The sequence below is a fragment of the Podarcis muralis genome, chromosome 4 (assembly GCF_964188315.1).
Source record: "Podarcis muralis chromosome 4, rPodMur119.hap1.1, whole genome shotgun sequence".
Lineage (NCBI taxonomy): Eukaryota > Metazoa > Chordata > Lepidosauria > Squamata > Lacertidae > Podarcis > Podarcis muralis.
Genome location: NC_135658.1, coordinates 42,466,876 through 42,487,018, shown reverse-complemented (window position 1 = coordinate 42,487,018; position 20,143 = coordinate 42,466,876). Strand labels below are relative to the sequence as shown.

General features: G+C 46.1%; 1 protein-coding gene across 3 annotated transcripts in view; it reads right to left on the bottom strand.

Moving 5' to 3' along the window:
- Positions 1-1,527: 1,527 nt before the first annotated feature.
- The window catches only part of IGSF3 (immunoglobulin superfamily member 3), a 123,521-nt gene continuing 104,905 nt past the window's right edge, over positions 1,528-20,143 (bottom strand). For all 3 annotated transcript variants that reach the window (XM_077927253.1, XM_077927251.1, XM_077927252.1), the window contains 4 exons: positions 12,038-12,448; positions 9,026-9,433; positions 5,705-6,130; positions 1,528-4,468 (listed from right to left, as the gene is read on the bottom strand). In XM_077927253.1, the coding sequence (XP_077783379.1) occupies positions 4,218-4,468; positions 5,705-6,130; positions 9,026-9,433; positions 12,038-12,448 (1,496 nt within the window). In that variant the 3' untranslated portion in view covers positions 1,528-4,217. The remainder of the gene's footprint in view (positions 4,469-5,704; positions 6,131-9,025; positions 9,434-12,037; positions 12,449-20,143) is intronic.

Below are 20,143 nucleotides of genomic sequence, written 5' to 3'. Positions count from 1 at the left end.
CACTTCCTCACAGCCTAACCTACCTCACAGGGTTATTGTGGGGGTTAAATGAGTGAGAGAACCATACACGCCACATTGAACTCCTTGGAGAAAAAGTTGTGCAGTACAAACCCAGTAAATAATTAAATAAAAAGCAAGCAAGCAAGCAAGCAAGCAAGCAAGCAAATAAATAAATAAATAAAGAGTGATGAGGAATACAATCAATCAGCAACAGTATCTGGAAGGGCAGAATTCCCCCTATCCCTGCCACTTATGGAAGACCTTCATCTGAATTAGAATGGCTTTAGGACATGTGGATTTCTCCAGAGTAGTTTTTGCACTTGAAGACAAGAATAAAACCCAAAGAACATTGAACTTGTAAGCACTGTTCCTAAGGGGAGTTTTCTATGAACTTTTAACCTCTTCCTCATAACATTAATTTCCAAGACTCTCTTAGACAGGGTCCAGAAATGGAAAATGTGTAATATAAAGAACTCAAATGATCCTTTGCAGGCGAAAAGCAGCAGAAATCCAAAAGTCCCCATTTCAAATCTCACCTCTGCCATGAACTCAGTTGGAGCCCTTAGGCAAGCCACCCTCTTCCTGCTCCAGTCCCCTCATCTGCATGATGGGCAATAAGAATACTGACTCACCTTATGGAAGCCCTCCAGATGTTTGGTTTGGCTGAGGCTGATGGGAATTGTAGGCCAAAACATCTGGAGGGCCCCAGGTTTGTGAAAATTCCCATACAGGATTCTTGCAGAGGTTACTAGATTAACATGTAGTGTTCTGAAGAATTGAAATTGCTGCGCACATGTTAAATATTACTATTGAACTGTAAGACATCAGGCAGATAAGGAGGAGTTGCTGTTTAAGTACTTATTTTTGCTCTCAGTGTTCTTGTGGGAATTATCTGTTGCCTTTTTGGAAGGAAAAGGGATCCATTTTAATACTTTTGAAACATTAAACAAAAGAAAGTTTAAGATTGCCTCTCATGGGAAAATGATGAAAGTTACTGACCATACAGTCCGATGCCCACCCCACTATGGGGCTTGGCTATGGACCATCATCATCATAGTCTCCTCCTCCTCCTTTCTCCCAAGCAATCTGTTTTGCTGGCTTAGGGGAGGTTGTCCTTCTAAGTACTTGCCAGGCACTTCTAATCCCAAGCAAAACCGGGTGTCCACAGCATTAGCTTTCAGCACAACAGGGGAAGGGCAGGCTAATGAAACCCACCCTCCAGCACTGCAGGTGGCTCTCATCTTAGGCCACTTGGCAGCGCCTGGGGCCAGGCACTAGTCCAAGTGCTGGCACTGGCCGTGCATGTGACAGCTGCTCATTCATGAGGAATTGCTCCCATGCGTAGCAGCTGAGCCAAGTGCATGGCTAGAGCAAGAACCTCGGGGCCTGCGACAATTTAAGCATACAATTTGACATTGCAGGCCTGGTAGGGAGTCGTCCTTTTGACAGCTGGGTGGCATCAACAGGGAGAAGAGGAGGGAAGCTCTGGTAGCAGCGCCTCGAAGCCATCAACACAGGACATTGAAGTCACACTTTCAACACAGTTTACTACAGCTCTCTCGTGTAATGTATAAAACATTTAGTGCAACATGGTACAAAGTTCTTTAATAATAATAATAATAAAAATCCCACACTGTTTCCCCACATCATGCAAAGGTAGCTTGTTCCTTTTCCTCTGGGTTTATTGGCAGAGAAAAAGTTGTCCATAAAGCTTCTTATAGGCAGTGTCCAACGTTTTGAAAAGAAACGAGATCCTAAAACTGGGCAGCAACTTGGCAGCGTAATGGACAAGTCCTCTGCAAGGTAACCTGTGTGATCATCGGTGCTGCTAAAGGGACAATCCTCCCACTTGTGTCTACTGGCTTTGATAAAACACCTGCATATTTTCCAAGAGTCCACAGCTACAGACTGGAATGACTGGCCGCTGGAGGCCGCTGTGGGACAGCTTTCCGTAGACAGAAGGAGCTGGGAGGGGAAGGGAAGGACTGCTGGTTATATAGAGAAGCATTGATGCTACTAGGTCAGTACAACAGATTTTTCAACGCGAAGATAAAGAGCAATGTTCTTTAGGGCAGGAAATCATCTTGCTGACTTGTTTCCTTTTTAAGAGCTGAATTGAGTTAGAGCTCCTGCCCCGAAGCAGTATATGTACAGGACATTTTACATTTATAAAACAATAGACACAACCTAGGGGCTCTCTTTCTGCTTTGCTCTTCATTCCCATTCACTTTTTTTGTTTCCTCCCTTCTGAATACACTAGGAAGGCAAGGAGGGTGGAAGGGTGTGTGCGTTCTCAAGTTACACACACGGAGGGGTTTTTAATCTAGGAATAATAGTTTGCAGAGGCAGATTTGGTCCGGGGAACATTCTGAATGCTTTACTGGAATGCTACAAAGCCCTCCTTTGCGAAGGAAAGAAGATGATTTTTTGAAGAAGCATTAAAGCTTGGGTAAATACAGCAAGTTTACCCAGAGAGTAAGTGAGGTGAACATGTGCAACCAGCCGCCTGGCAGAACACATGGGTGACATAAAACCTCTGCGTGGACACATACCACTCGCAAAGCACCATTAATTAAAGCAAATGCGTTTATCTCCACAAGATGCTCTGATAGGGGCAATCAAAATTTACGATGTCACTCCACAGGAAGAGCGCGCTCTGCTGCCCCCCCCCCCGCCTCCTCCTGCCAAAGCAGCTAAGCAGACTGGCATGTGTGGCTGGCAGCATGTGCCCTTGCGTAGATTCGGTTGTCTCATGAAAAAGGTTGCAACTAGCTGCCAGGAAGACTTTTAGGAAGACAGCAAAACAGCCATTTTCTAGAAAGCACAACTTTCCCCCCTTTATCCTAGAGACCAGAACGAGGGGATGTAAGAGTGCTGGTCCACCAGGTAGAATATGCATTTCCAAAACAGCAGAGGAGGAGCACAGCTGGCTTACTCTGGCAGAAAGTAGGCACCCTGCCTTTACTGAGCCCCAACATTGTTAACACCATGTCTTTCACAGAAAGAACAGCAGGGATGGTTTTGTTTTTTGGCCACAGCGTGTCCTTGAAGTCCACTTCTTGTGGCTTCTGCAGGGCTGTGAGGAATGGTGGTGAAGGGTGTTGCACCTGGAGAAATAAAGCTGAAGAAGCAAAATGGCACACACACATAATGAGAGAGAGGGAGGAGGCTATTCAGAGGCCCTTGCTTGCCTGGTGAAAATTCCTTGGGGTAGTTAGTGCAACTGGAAGTAAAACTTGGGTCAATGTGTCCACACATTCTCTGCCCTGTGTTTCGGTATCCCAGAACCAAGTCAGAGCCAGGCCCACTTAAAGAGGCAGCCACCTCCCCACTTCCTAAATCATTACTTTGGTCAGTTTGAATGTCTTTAAAAAGTTCAGGTTTCCACCCCTGCAGTCTCCAGAGGCGTGGCAGTGGGGTTTAATAAAACCCAGAGGGCAACCAAATGCCTTTCTAGTAAACAGAACTGTGTATAGGCAGCAGTACTGGGGGGAGTCAAGGCTCATGGGCTGTACCTCAGTGACACACACACACACAGGTCGTTGCTGGATTGCAAGTGGCACAAGCGATTCAGTTGTGGTGCCAACGGCAAAACAACCCTATATGCATTTTCCGTCCCCAAAACAAATCAGAAACACCTGGAGACGGAGGGAGGTGGCAGAGGCTCTCTGCCCTGGAAGAACTGCTTGGACTATAGGAGCAGTTCTGGTGCTATTCTCTCCCACAGCAATAGGCAGCCCATTGAGTCCTTTCTGGCCTTCTCCCAATACCAAGGCTCAAGTTCTGTCAAACCCAGCCCATTTGATAAAACAAGCTTCCTCGAAAAACAACGCGCCCAGCTTTGGCACAACGAGAGCTCCAACAAAATCAATGCACTCTGGGGATTGTCCTCTGCATAATAATACAAGAAGAATATTGTGTGTCTTTGAGCAACAGAATGAAGGACAACTGATGAGAACTGATGGAGGGGGAAAGCCCAGTTAGAAAAAACCACTATATACAGTGAACACATGAACCTTCCATCTCCCTTTGCAGTTGGGCTGGGTCTTCACAAGCATTCTGGGGTGCCTGAGTTCTTCCAGTCCCAGAAGTTCAGAGGGACCTCATGGTGGAGCTGAGTTGGGATCCAAAAAAGTACAAAGGTTGAATAAAAAGACAACAAAAACACTTCCTTTGGGTTCCAGGTGCATCTTCACCTCTCTGTGGGTCTCTCACTTTTAATCTATAGTCCCTGGGTGGATGCTGAGGACAGGAGGCTCCAGGCAGGTGGGCGAGTAGTTCAGGTGTGGCTCTTTGATCCACAGCAAGGGGACTCCGTTCTTGCCTTCGGAATTCTTGCTGGAATTCCTGCTTTTGAATCGCACCAGCAATATGGTGATGATGAGGATGCCAAAGATGGGGAAGGGGTAAAAGAACACAAAGTAGAAGAGGGAGTCATTGGAGCAGATGACGGACTGTAGAGACGAGCCTGGAAGAAGTTCACACAGGAAAGGGGGAAGAGTTAAAACATTCAGAGCAAGGAAACTTCACTTTCTGAGCACCTGAGCCTAATGGCCACTAAGCAAAGGCAACAGTGGCTTAAATGGGGGACCAAGACAAGCCGAACTATGTGAAGCAGCTGCCATTTCCCCCCCTTGGCTTTTCTGCCTCAATACACCAAAGTTTTATTTTGTTTACCCTGTGGAATGGGCACTAAAGTGGGAATGTTTTTTTTAGATTCTCTGCTCCTATGAAAAGGGCTCTGTCCTAGCCCTAATCTGTTTAAAAAACACAGTGCAAAGGCTACAGCCTGTTATACTCAGAATTTTAGGATGTAAACTTGAGCCGAGCCTTGGAGAACAAGAGTAGTGTCATGCCTATTTTGCCTGGCACTGGGCCACTACAGCATAAAGAGAGAGCTCCTGCTACACAGAGGTGGGGAGGGAGGTTGTAGTCCTCCAGCTGTTGTTAGACTCCAACTCCCATCATCCCTAGCTGGCAATGCCAATGGTCAGGGATGATGCAGGTTGTAGCCCAGCAACAGCCTGGATTGGGCCACAGGTTGCCCACTTTCATAACACTAGATTTAACACTCATTACAAAGCCTCTTTGTCTGAAAGCTGGTGGGCTGTCCTACTTTTGGAATGCAACAGGTGCCTCATTGGGCTGCAGGAGACATGTGTTCAGTGTCATCACAATACATACTCGCCCCTCTCAGCTGATTCAAGGAAAGCTTCAGCTGTTAATCAGCTACACAGACTGCCACAGTCACTATTATTCTGCAAGTTGCCTCTATGCTCCACCCAGTGAAGTTTAGAACTTCCATATGGTTTCACCTTCGCAACACGCAGCATGATATATGTAATTTTCAACCCTAAACACATGAGCAGAATTTGCAAGTGTTACCAGGAACAGCTGAGGGATTATAGCAAGATGCGAAACGGGACATTCTCGAAGAATAAGGAGACTCAGCCAAGCCCATGCCTTTAGGCTCAACTGTAATCAACGGTGAGTGAGCCCTGACAGCATTGATAAATTGGGAACTTCTCAACCAAAAGAACCACTGTCTCTGTTAAGTTCTGGCTTCCCTACATAATTGAAATTCCAAGATCTTCTCCATTAGCTGAAAACACCTTAGCCAATTTCGCTCCCCTCAAGCTGTATTGCCCCTGGGCCTCTACACACAAAATCTTCCCCCCTCCTAAAATGCTCACCATCACCTCACCTGAGTCTTGCACATAAACAGCCATAAGGCCGGAATCCTCCTCTGCGAGTTTGTACCATGCTCCCCTGGGGTTGGGCAGCCACTCTTCCACCCGGCAGGAGTAATTGCCAGCATCCGTAGCCCCTGCCTGCAACACAGTCAGCCGATAGAGCACAGACGAAAGCCTCTGGAAGCGCAGCCGGCCTTCCCAGGGGCTGGCTTCTCTGCTGAAGATGGCATCCTGGCCTACTCTTAACAAGGCCTCCCTTTCTTCCGCATACTTGCGACCAGCAGGCCCACTTTTCTCTTTAATCTTCACGCTGAACCACGTCACGGCAAAGCGGGAGTCCCGGCTGGAGAGGGAGAGGATGTTGCAATCCAGATGGAACTGCCCCTGCTCTGTCACGGTGAGGTTGGCCATGGTTGTGTCCACTTGCAACGAGGCATCTGAAGATGGTGGGAACATGCACAGAGACTGGTTAGCTTCTCTCACTGTACAGACATAAATACACAGACATGGCTTCTTCAGGAGGCCTGATCACTGGCCAGCTAAGCAGGACTTAATCTCCCTGAAATTGGAACGGAGTTTGCCTGTGAGGGCTCTCTCCTGTCTTCAGGACTAACAGATCCAAAGAAGGAGGAGAAATGGAAAAGAGCAGCCTTTATGGATGCACTGGATACTTTTAGATCATTAAGGAAGGAACTGTAGGGAAACAAAGTGTCTGAGAAGAGAGTAAGCCCATGACACAAACAACACAATGGGCGGGACTGTGCAGGCTCTTTTATTACACTGATTGCAACTTGCTGACAATGATCTGAAGGCCATGTCTCTGTCCCAATCAAGACACCCTCTGGGAAAGACAAGAAGTTGCTGTGCAGCCTATTCCTTACTCCAAGAGCCACTATTATAGAGAGTCATGATGTAACAGTAGACTGCAAAATTTTTTATTCTGCTCTCTAGCCAGAAAGAGCTCCTAGAGTCGCTTACAAATAAGCTTGAGGTATCCTGTTGAAGGGTGGTATTTGCATTAACAGGAAGGGCATAGCTACTAGGCTCCTGACACCTCTAGTAACATTCAAATGAGGGAGATCATGACTAAGGGCTGCAGTAAGTGAATATTTATAACACAGCCCCTCCTCACCCCCATGTCTTGTTCACCATTACCGGAGGTGTGTGGGATAGGACCCCAGGGAGCAGCAGAGATGCCACTCCTGGGACACAGGAACTGGCACCAAAATGCAGCCAAACATTTTCAAGGGTGGAATTTCATAAGCCCTAGCACATAGCAATAGGCACAAGGACTGCTCAATACATACAAAAACAGAGGGATATAGTGCATTGGTATCATTTGCTCCAAGACATACGGGGGGGATATAAGCTATGTTATTAGAAATATGGCAGTACTTATACATTCACATTGCACTAATTAAAAAACAAAAGCATTTCTTATATAATTAAGAATACAACCAACTGTATATTAATAAAGCCTCATCAATCTTTCCCCCTTCTTCAGAGTTTGTACTATTTCAATGGCCTCAGGGTTGGAAAATCTGATCAACAGCCTCAAAGGATGTTTTTGGGAGAAGCAGAGAATTCATAAAAGTAAATGGACAGGACAAAGAATTCCTGGTGTGTACAAAGACATTTAATTATTTTTGAACCTTGTGAATGAGTCAAAAAGTTTATGGGGCATAATGATTCCCACCACCTCTTTCCCATTCCTCACAACTCAAAAGTAGCTGTTAAGGTTTCCACCCTCAAATTAGAACCGTTGGGTCTATCTTGGGGCTGTAACAGGTCATCTGAGAACTTTCAGCCCAAAAGGAAGATTTTGGAAGCTTAGTTGCAATGTGTGCAGCGTTCGCAATTACTAATGCCTGGAGACAACTCTTTCCCCACAGAGACACTTAGCTCTTTCTTCTTTGGCCTGAAAAATGTTTCTCTAGCAAAGATGTTAGTGATAAGATTTTCACGTTCTCCCAAGAGCTGGCTTGCAAATCCTGTCCTCAGCCCTGGAAAATCCTATTCAATTGCAAGCTACGTTTTGGACATTCCACAGGCACCAACCAGTCTGGCTGAAGCACACAGAGACTGTGAGAGGCATCTGCAAGCAGCTGCACCAATTTGAAGGGTATTTCAGAGGCCAAATTTCACCATCTTAAACTTGTGCTGCACGTTAGAAGCTGTGACTGAAATGCGTACAGACTTAATTTAAGCACTTCAAAGCCACATTATTTCCCTAGTTCTTAGAAATTTCTTTTGTACTTTCATTTTACCTAATTTAAAACGTTACCCTTGTGGGAAATTGTGTTGCCAGTAAATTCACTGTCAAACTTTCCGCATGGACATCTCACCAGTCAAAATGACTGTGTCCTCACCCTTCCATCCTATGAACTCTGAGGTTAAAATCTTAACCTGAGCTGCCAACCAAGCATCCAAAGGATACAATTATCTCCCATTAACTCACACACAATATCACAACAAGCCAATGTGAGTTTGTAAACAGAAAGCTGTTTTATAACCCTCTCCCCCCCAACCCCCCCCATTTAAATGCATTAAATCAAAACAAGATGGCCTTGTTTTCAAAACATGCCTAAGCTACCTTTGCTCTTGTCAAGCTCTGGGGTTTAGGGGCTTAGAGACCTTGCAAAGGGGGAAGGAGATGACAGATCCTTCCTCAGTATCAGAGAAGAGAGATGGCAAATTTCAAAATCCTAGTAAAGGATCTCTGTGTTTGGAACACGACTGCATTTGCTGTTTCATATTTAGAACAGAGGTTGTGGAGGGTCCTTAAGAAGCTAAAGTGTGTATTACTAGCTGCATCCTAGTGGCTTAGCTGCAAATGTTAAGGTGTGATGAATCTAGGCAGAAAAAGAAAGGTGAGAGATATTGACTATGTCCCTACTCCTATTCCCCAGCCTAAAGGGTGAGTGCCAATATTTACGTAGCCAAAAGAGCACCGCCCATGCAGAAGAGGGTGGTAAAAGCATGCTTGGAGGAAAGCCTCAAGATTTGCAGAACAAACGGAAAAATAACTGAGGAGGCAAAAAGCTCCCGAAACCTGGAAAGGGGAGCAAGGACCGTGGGGTAGGGGGAAAGGGGAGAGGAAAGAAGTAGGAAGAGAACAAAGGTACAGCTGCCCCTAAATATTCAGCCTAGGCAACTTGTCTTTCTCCAAATATTAAGCTGCAGTTCCTGTATATATAGGGTGAGCAGTAGAGAGAGGCATTCTATATATTATAGCAGCTGGATGTTTCTCACAGCAAGTTCCCTCACCATAAGCAGTGATTGAGCTTTTCTTTCTTGGTGGCCCAAAGCCCCAGACCCACAGATAACTTTACCTGGCTGTTTCACCACAATGGTTGTCAGCCCAGACAGGTCCTCTGCCCGTTTGTACCATGCGTTTGTGGGACCCAGTATCCACTCCTCCACCCGGCAGTCGTAGGTCCCGCTGTCCTGCACAGTCATGTTCTGGATGGTGAGCAGGTAGAGGCCTGGAGAGGGGCTTTCCAAGCGCAGCCGGCTCTTCAGATCATTCAGGGCTGACAGCTCTCCGTATAACAGGGTGGCCTGGCGAGTCAGCTTGAGCACTGCTTCTTTCTCCGGATGGCCCGATTTCCACACATACCACTCCACAGACAACTGGGAAGCCTGGCTGCTCCGGTTGGTGACCAGACACTCTAAGGCCACCCATTCATTCTCCAGGATCGTGATGTTCTTCTGAGTCTGGTTCACTTCCAAAAGGTTATCTGGGGTTTTTTTTGGGTGGGGGGAGAAGAGGAAAAGCAACAACATAAAATTAAAAAGAAAACCAGTTGACAATGCAACAGGACTTAAGGAGTAGTCTTTGTTTTATACTGCTTCAGCTCAGCATTATATATTTGCTTTTAATGGTATTAATCTAAAGAGATCCCTCCAGGGGAAGGTCATTGGGTTCCTTTGTGCTCCGCACACTGTTCAGGGTGGCCCTGAAATCGGAAGAACAATAAGGCATTTTTGTCCTCCATGCAATCTGCAGACACAATACCTACTAATAAGATTTAGGGATTGCAAATGTACCAACCAGACTATTTGGAATATCAGCAGCAGGTCATCACCAGGGATTAGGAACTTCCTTTACAGCTGGCCTTAATTGGACACAACTTCCTCCAGACTGGCTGCCTGGGGCTCTTTTATACCAATTTAGTGTGATTTGCTCCACAGTGCCAACCACATGACAATGTGATTTCTTGAATAGCATAGGCTCTGATTTTTCTTGCAAGCTTCTCACCTCTTTCTACAGAACTGAGGTTCAGAGGACTTTCTTCAACAAATGCAAGGACTGAAATGCAAAATGCCACAATGTACTCCATCGCAGTGAAAGCATTAAACACCACTTGAAGCTCTCCAAATGCAGCGTCAGCTAGTTACTGAGGACTAGCCACACCTTGGGCCTGTTACTGAATCCCCTGGCATACTCAGAAACCCTGATATTGTACGGTCTGGAAATTCAGGTCTCAGCCTAACTTGTGGGAAACTCCCCTATGTGCTTTTGTAATATTGAGGATTATTTTTCAATGCTGAGAAAGCAAATAGCCCTGGCTCCTTCCTCTTTGCTTCCTGTGTCAAAACTGTGACCTGTTGTTCTTTCCCAACTCTGCTGGGCCTGATATGAAAAAGCAGGTTGTCCTTCAAGGACAAAATGTTTAGATGTCAACACAAAGCTTTCTGGAGCAATGCTTAGCTGCTGGGAATTGCCAGCCCTCCCAGGCTCTGCTCTATAATAGACCTCACCTTTCTGCCTCTCTATTTGTTGGCTGGCGGTTCATTGATTTATTCAACACTTCCTTACTTCCTTCACTTTCCATTCCTGTCAGGGAAAGGATCGCCCCTCAGCAGCCAACTTCCCTCTTCATTAAACTCTCATTTCTAAGAGCTCAGCACATGAGAACAGAAACCATCACTCCACATCACCACTGGGACCCAGGCAATAAATAAAATTAAAGTGTACAGGAGGGGAGGAATCTGACACAGAGCTTTCCCAAGCAAACAGATACCTCTCCATCTGATCACTATCAATGAGATACCATCTCAGAGGCATAGAAGAACGTCTCCTTCCATTAAAGCCTGTTTGAGCAAACAGGGGGAAACACTTCCTTGCTCATGAAAATCTAGACTCCTGGCATTCTCAAAGCCAGAGGTTTTATAACAGCCTTCCCCAACCTAAAGGTAAAGGTCCAGTCACGGACTCTGGGGTTGCGCGCTCATCTTGCTCTATAGGCAGAGGGAGCCGGCATTTGTCCGCAGACAGCTTCCAGGTCATGTGGCCAGCATGACTAAGCTGCTTCTGGCGAACCAGAGCAGCGCACAGAAATGCCGTTTACCTTCCTGCCGGAGGCTTTTAAACTGCTAGGTTGGCAGGAGCAGGGACCGAGCAACGGGAGCTCACCCCGTCGCGGGGATTCGAACCACCAGCCTTCTGATCGGCAAGCCCTAGGCTCTGTGGTTTAGACCAAAGCCACCCGCGTCCCCAACCTAGTGCCCTCCAAATGTTTTGGACTACAACTCCCATCTTTGCACACTGGCTGAAGGCTGATGGCAGCTGGAGTCTAAAATGTCCAGGTGAGGAACTAGGCTGCAGAAGGCCATTTACAGGCTTTCCCCATGAACCACAGTCTGCAAACAGTATTATCAGTTGTGTCCTGAAATACTTTCGAATAGCAAAAGCAGCAGTCTGGTGCAGGCAGGGCAGCGTGGTGTTGCTCACTTGCCTTCCCCACCCTAAGTGTCAATGCCAGTTCCTGAGTGGGAGAGGGGGGAAGTGTGGGGAGTTCAGCACAGTGCGGGTATGGCGGTGGGGCTATTCGGATGCTCCTGCTGGCAAGCCTGCACTGCGCTGAGCCAACCCATGCCTCGCCCTCCTCTCTCTCGGGAACTGGCATGGATGCTTGGCACTGGGAAGGCAAGAGAGCAACACCACCCTGTCTGTGATGCCCCACTGACTGCTGGTGAGAAGCAGGAGATCCTGAGCTATACATAGGTTGCCAGAGTACGAATATGCAGGAGAACATGATTTTGCTGTGAGAATTTACTGAAGGCATATTGCCCTTTCTTTCTCTCAGATTTGCTCTCCTAAAGTTCCTGTGACGTGCGGAAGAATGGAAATGGGGCTACAGTGACACTCCCACACGGATGCGTCCGTACAGCAAATGTGCAGTGGGGCCAAGATACATGCTTATGGTGGGAACAGAGGCTTAACTTTCCTTTGGGAATTTGCCAGGCAGAGTGTGCAGATAGGAAGTTGCTGCGGTTCAAGAAACAGCTATAGACATGAAGTCTTAGGCAAGCTTCAGACATGGCAAGTGAGATATTACCTGGCAACTTGACAGTGACTTCCGTCCGGCCAGACACTTCCTCAGCCAGCTTATACCAGGCATGGTTGGGATTGAGCAGCCACTCTTCCACGTGGCAGTAATAGCTGCCGCTGTCGCTGACCTGGGCTCTCTGGACTGTGAGGCTGAAGAGCCCCCCGGACAAGGACCTCTCAAACTGCAGCCTCCACCTCAGCCCCTCTTCCTCAGCATAGGTGCCGTACTCAAACACAGAGTTGTGGGTGGTCTTCAGGATGAGCTTCCCGTCTGTGTCCGATGGCCTGTGGACATACCACAGGACGGCAAAGTGGGAGTCCGGGCTGGTCTGAGACTTCACAGAGCAGTTCAGGGGAATGGGCTTGTTCTCCACGAGGGTGATGCTCCGCTTGGATTTGCTGACCTGCAGCTTTGTCACTGGAGGAAGGGGATTTTTTTTGGGGGGGGGGGGACACAAAAGACAGAAAGGTTAGGGCAAACAGCAACTAACATTCCAACCTATGTATAGGATGCCTCTGTACATGTGAAGAGTGCCTTTCTTTCATCAAAATTCGCCATGTCTGGGAATTTTCTTTCTTTCTTTCTTTCTTTCTTTCTTTCTTTCTTTCTTTCTTTCTTTCTTTCTTTCTTTCTTTTTCTATCTGCATCTGTTTATAGAGGTAGGGAACCACTTTGGGGTCCAAGGCCACCCTTTCAGGGGATACATGCCAGTGATGGGCGAGGCCATAAGCAAAAGTGGGTGAAGCTATGGATGTGATTCGCCTTCATACAGAGCACGCATAGGCAAACTCAGCCATCCAGTTGTTTTGGAACTACAACTCCCATCATCCCTAGCTAACAGGACCAGTGGCCAGGGATGATGTAGTCCCAAAACATCTGGAGGGCCGAGTTTGCCTATGCCTGATACAGAGGGCTACATTTCAGCCACAAGGTTTCTACTACAGGCACACCTGTTCCATGTTCCACCAAAGCAAGCAATAGGTGTTTCTCCCAGTTCAAAGGCACATCCCAGAAAGACAAAAGCACCCAATAAGGGCACAGAGCTGGGCTGATGAGCAGCAGTGCTTGGAGAGAGCCCTGAGTGACAGAGAGAGAGAGAGAGAGACTTGGGGGACACATTTGCCCCCAGCTTTGAGGTTCCTCACCCTGGGTTTATACACATCTACCTAAAGGTAAAGGACTCGTGGATGGTTAAGTCTAGTCAAAGGCAACTATGGGGTATGGCGCTCATCTTCCTTTTCAGGCCAAGGGAGCCGGTGTTTGTCCACAGACAGCTTTCTGGGTCATGTGGCCAGCATGACTAAACCGCTTCTGGTGCACAGAGGACCGTGACAAGGACCAGAGTGCACAGAAATGCCATTTACCTTCCCACTGGAGAGGTATCTATTTATCTCCTTGTGCTGGTATGCTTTCGAACTGCTAGGTTGGCAGAAGCTGGGACAGAGCAACGGGAGCTCACTCTGTCAGGCAGATTTGAACTGCCGACCTTACATCTACCTACCTATAGAGTGCTCTCTTTCTCGTCTTTTATCTTAATTGGGCTGGCCAGGCCTAGGCTAAGTCCTTTGAGCATCACTTCCTTAAACTTCTTGCTGCTTGCTGCATTTAGCTTAGTTATATCTGCCTTGTGCTTTGTTTTCTCTCTACTTTTTCATGTAATTTTTAGACTTGCACATCTGGCATTAGCCCTCATTTTCTTATCTGATCAGCTTTTGTGGATGCAAGTTGCTACTTTAGCATTTTGTACTGTTTCTTTCTTAGGACAAAAAGGTGTGTAACTGGATCCTCTTTTTAACACCTTACTTTTCTTCCGTTTAAGATTGCTTCAGCCTTGATTAACTTCTCAATGTGTCAGCAAACAGAAGATGGAGTTAGCTGAGGAGTTAATTATTCCAGGATAATGTAAACAAACTCTTAGCAGACTTTACAATTAACTGTGAGTTTGAAAGGATAATTGTGTGTGTGTGTGTGTTTAGAAACCCCTGTATATTACACCCATCCATGTCAATATGTAGATCATCCCAAGTTTTATAAACAGTTCTTCATTGATCATTAAAAAAATATATCAGAGAATCCTACAGCAGTGGCAAAACAGGAAATATAATGCAATTCCCATCTCACTTGTGTCTGTTCCTAAACTGTTCCCTGGAGGAACAGACGCTACAAAAAATGGAACTCACAATTCTCTCTAACTGTAGGTCTGGGATTTCATCGTAAGGAAACCGAAGACAAAAAAAATGATATAATATGGAACAACAACAACAACAACACCACCACACACACACACACACACACACACACACAGTCTGACACCAGCACATTGCTACAAGTTTCAAAAGGAGAGAGGGCACCCTCCCTGGAGTCTTTCAAAAGCTCCCCAATTCCGTTAACCCTTCCATGCCAGACTGCTTTGGAGGGAATGGAGATACGGTGAGGCACAAAACATTCTGATAAAAAAGCACTCTCGTGACAATAGAACTTTGCTTTTCCTAATACAGCATGCAAGGTTTATGCATCCTGGCAACACATTAAGAAGTTCCCCTGGAGCCTATATTGCCGCTGGCTTTAATCAGTATGCTAATAAAGACTAGATAGCTGTGCTCTGCAATGACATGACATATAGAGGAAAGGAGCCCTCATCTCCTCTCTCTAGGGAGCTTGCTTTAATAGGGAGGCTTAGGCTCATACTGCTGAGTAGATACTTTCCACCTTATTAATTTTAGGAGAATAACCTCAGCCACCAAGAGGGGGCAACGTGACCCAGTGCACCTTCCTGGCTGGTGCCAAGAAGAAAAACGTTATTTCATGTCTCTGCCAGTGCCTGGGAGTCCTTGGGATGAAAAAGCAACAAGGGAAAGGAACCAATTCACAGAAATTCTACTCCTCCCACTGCTGCCCCCCCTCCCTTGCTAACAGTTTATTTTTAATTGGTACCGGATTATTTTCTGGCACTGTTGCTAAGGAAACCTCAGTTGCTATAGTAACTGTATATGTTAAATGGGCAGCCTATATCTGCTAATAAAGTACCACACACACACTCCAGCGGAGCAACGGTGTGTGTTCACACACATGTGCACATGCTGAGCATGCTATCTGCCCCTCTGGGTTTTTTTTGGGGGGGGGGGCATTTTGCTGTGGCATTCAAGATTTTTGAAGTCCTCTTCCATTTTACTTCCTCTGAGTTGTAATAAGATGGAAACATGTGACAGTCTCTGTTCTGCATTCACATTCTCCAGACTGGAATGGTTGAGCTAATAAGCTGTCTGTGCTGGCAAAAGACAGACTTTGCAAGGTTTATTCGTTCATACTGAGTTGGGGTGGCCCCTTGATGTACAAAGCATTTGCTTTGCGCCACCATGTGGCCTAACACCATAAGCCCCCCACGTCTTTCAATTATAGGTGCCCATGTACAGTGTACCTCTGGTTAAGAACTTAATTCATTCCGGAGGTCTGTTCTTAACCTGAAACCGTTCTTAACCTGAGGTACCACTTTAGCTAATGAGGCCTCCCGCTGCTGCAGCACCACCAGCGCGCGATTTCTGTTCCCATCCTGAGGTAAAGTTCTTAACCTGAAGCACTATTTCTGGGTTAGCGGAGTCTGTAACCTGAAGCGTATGTAACCCGAGGTACCACTGTATTGGGAACAGCTAAAAACATATCTTGCAAATGGTGGGCAGAGCATGCTCCGTGGGGTAGTGAGATCAGACATGTCTCGCCGCTTTCAATTTCAGGGGCCCCCAGGGTCCTTTTCAGACAGAGGACAACCAAAATCCTGGAGCCATGACTCTTATAATTACATGTAACTAAAGAACCTCTCTTGGACTTTCTTGGATGGAAAGCAAAAGGAACGAGTAAGCGCTGCCTGGATTGAAGACTGGGAAAACATCAGCAGAGGGAGGAATAAATGGATATTACTCTAAACTGAACATCGGATTAGGATGAGGAACACTTGCGAACACAACCGACAGATGGATAGCTGGAAGTCATTTCTATCGATCTCTCTTTCTCTTAGTATTTTGTTATTATTCTTATCTTTCTGTCTTTCGGCATTCTATTATTATTTCATAGAATTGTAGAGTTGGAAAGGACCCTGAGGATTCTCTTGTCCAAGCCCTTGCAATGCAGGAATATGGTGCTGTCCCATGCGGGGATTGAACCTGCGACCTTGGTGTTATCAGCACCATGCTCAAACCAAGTGAGCTATCCGGGCTCAGAATGATTTCTCTTAATATTCCTACTCGTTATATTTGCATGCAGATGAAGATGATCAATAGTTTGCAGGACCTTGTGTGAGAGACAGGGAAGGGGAGAACTGGGAGGGTACATCATTTTCTGTATGGGACAAAAAATGGGGTATACTTGTGATAGAGAATCTTATATTTTTCTCTCTTTCTTCTTTTCTTTTTGTTATCTTGGTGTGAGTTAGTGTGTCTTTTATTGTACTGTGAATTGTTTTTAACGAAACTTTATTTAAAACAAACAAACAAACAAACAAACAAACAAACATCCTGGAGCCAGCACTGATTTCCAACCCATGTTAAACTCAGCACTGAGCTGGCTGCACGTTTAGCTCTGCTTTCTGAGCCTCTGCACTTTTAACACAATACCAGTTCTTCCAAGGTTTGAAAGGAGAAACCATGCACGCCTATCATAATACTGTGCCAGAAACACATCAGCGTTATGGAAAAGGGCATATTCCATGGGGCAAGTACACTTTGCCACTTAAGTGCTTGCAATTATTACTCACTCCAGACACGCATCAAGGTATGATGCTGAGTTATACACTGACACGTATCGGTGGCAAATTTGGGATTTTATTTCTGCCTGTATCATTGTAGTCAGCGATGGAATCATGACTGAACACCAGCTCTTGTCTAAGAAACTAGCCATGCACCAAGAAATAAAGAACAGGGAGACAATGTGAAGAGCCACTAGCTGCACATTGCTTTGGGCAGATGTATCTGAAAGGCACAGAGACACCAAGCACATCAAAAGCCATAGCTGCTTCTGTGTTTCAGGTGGCTCAGCTTGTAGCAGCTTCTCCTACACAGCAAACCAATTTCACGTGTGGAGTAACACAGTTAACCAGTGGCTGCTGCTGAGATGCCAGGAGACCAAAGCCTTTCCGCAACACCTGCTCAATAAGCTCTGGGGAAATAAAGCAAGGACCTGAGAGGAAATCATACTTATGCCCGTTCATTCCTAATCCAATTGCTACACCATCACTTGGTAACCTGGAGGAGTTGAGCAAAGGAGTAGTTAAGCATTAGGCACAGTTTATGTGGACATTAGGTTATTCCCAATGCCACCTGCTACTGCACCATTTTAACTATTTCTGGTCAAAGCAGCAAGGTTGCTTAAACTTGGCAAGGTGTAACAAGTCAAAACATGTTAAATATGGGATTTAAGATTAGCTGTGAGCAGTTATGGTTCCCTTGGCCCCAGGGCAGAATGCAATTGCTATCTCTCTACACACAAAAGAGGCCGTCTGGGGACCAAGAAGTGAAGAATGATCTTATCGGAAGCTACTGAGGGAATTTGGCAAGGAGAAATGTAATTATCTACTGGAATTTGTCCGCAGGGATTCAGACTCCCTCCTCACACATCCTTGCTCTTGCAACACAGGAGAGGAACTCCGACTTACAAGTGGCCAACACACACAGTTTAGATTTCTTTGGAATCATCTGCAGTTGGCAAGCAGCTCTGTTATGCCTGTACAGTGGTACCTCTGGTTACGTACTTAATTCGTTCCGGAGGTCCGTTCTTAACCTGAAGCACCATTTTAGCTAATGGGGCCTCCTGCTGCCGCAGTGCTGCCAGAGCACAATTTCTGTTCTCATCCTGAAGCAAAGCTCTTAACCCTAGGTAATATTTCTGGGTTAGCGGAGTCTGTAACCTGAACCGTATGTAACCTGAAGCGTATGTAACCCGAGGTACCACTGTACTAGTAGTTTGGGGGCTATATCAGAGTCACCAGAACAGGCTATAACAGTATTCAGTGTGGGGTTGTTGTTTTTTAAATAGCTCTTTCACTTAGGTGTTCCTTTTTAAAAAAAAAATGTGCAGGAGACCAGGGCCCTGTGGGACTTGATGTCCTTCCGCGGGGCCTGCAAGACGGAGCTGTTCCACCTGGCCTTCGGTCTGGGCCCAGTTTGACCCCCCCTCTATGGGACCCTGTACCTCTTTGGCCCTTTTATTGGCTCATGTGGGACCAACATGGATAGCTGGCCCTGATGAATACTTGAGGTTCCTGATCCCTATGGTTGTGATTCGTGGGCAGTCATTTAATTTTATCCTGATTCTAATTTTTAAGCTGTATTTTAATCAATTGTTTGATTGTGTTTAGCTGGGGAGGGCGGGGTATAAATAAAAATTTACTTACTTATGAGTTCATGGTCACAAAACAGTGAAAGTTCTGCAGTCACCATTCCTGTTTTTAAACAGGCGGAGAATTTCATTATTTTTCCAGAAGGCATCTAAGCAAGCCCACTGCTAGCTAAGATCTGAACCCAAGAACAAAGCAATACTCCCACTTCTACTGTATTTTTATAACTGCAGACACATTGTTCAACTTTGCTTCGCCGGTGTATAGTTTTGGGTGGCATGCCATCTGTCTCCTTTATAGTCCCTAGTCTATCTGAGAGAATCACAGAATTGTAGAGTTGGAAGGCTCCCAAGGGTCATCTAGTCCAGCCCTTTGCAATGTACGGATCTCAACTACATCCATGACAGATCATAGAATCATAGAATCATAGAATCATAGAATCATAGAGTTGGAAGAGACCACAAGGGCCATCGAGTCCAACCCCCTGCCAAGCAGGAAACACCATCAGAGCACTCCTGACATATGGTTGTCAAGCCTCTGCTTAAAGACCTCCAAAGAAGGAGACTCCACCACACTCCTTGGCAGCAAATTCCACTGTCGAACAGCTCTTACTGTCAGGAAGTTCTTCCTAATGTTTAGGTGGAATCTTCTTTCTTGTAGTTTGGATCCATTGCTCCGTGTCCGCTTCTCTGGAGCAGCAGAAAACAACCTTTCTCCCTCCTCTATGTGACATCCTTTTATATATTTGAACATGGCTATCATATCACCCCTTAACCTCCTCTTCTCCAGGCTAAACATGCCCAGCTCCCTTAGCCGTTCCTCATAAGGCATCATTTCCAGGCCTTTGACCATTTTGGTTGCCCTCCTCTGGACACGTTCCAGTTTGTCAGTGTCCTTCTTGAACTGTGGTGCCCAGAACTGGACACAGTACTCCAGGTGAGGTCTGACCAGAGCAGAATACAGTGGCACTATTACTTCCCTTGATCTAGATGCTATACTCCTATTGATGAGGCCCAGAATTGCATTGGCTTTTTTAGCTGCCGCGTCACACTGTTGGCTCATGTCAAGTTTGTGGTCAACCAAGACTCCTAGATCCTTTTCACATGTACTGCTCTCAAGCCAGGTGTCACCCATCTTGTATTTGTGCCTCTCATTTTTTTTGCCCAAGTGCAATACTTTACATTTCTCCCTGTTAAAATTCATCTTGTTTGTTTTGGCCCAGTTCTCTAATCTGTCAAGGTCGTTTTGAAGTGTGATCCTGTCCTCTGGGGTGTTAGCCACCCCTCCCAGTTTGGTGTCATCTGCAAATTTGATCAGGATGCCCTTGAGTCCATCATCCAAGTCGTTGATAAAGATGTTGAATAAGACCGGGCCCAAGACAGAACCCTGTGGCACCCCACTAGTCACTCTTCTCCAGGATGAATAGGAACCATTGATGAGCACCCTTTGGGTTCGGTCAGTCAGCCAGTTACAAATCCACTGAGTGGTAGCATAGTCAAGACCGCATTTTACCAGCTTCTTTACAAGAATATCATGGGGCACCTTGTCAAATGCCTTGCTGAAATCAAGGTAGACTACATCCACTGTGTTCCCTTCATCTACCAGGCTTGTAATTCTGTCAAAAAACGAGATCAGGTTAGTCTGACATGACTTATTTTTCAGAAATCCATGCTGACTATTGGTAATCACAGCATTCCTTTCTAGGTGCTCACAGACTGTTTGCTTAATGATCTGCTCCAGAATCTTCCCTGGTATTGATGTCAGACTGACTGGGCGGTAATTATTTG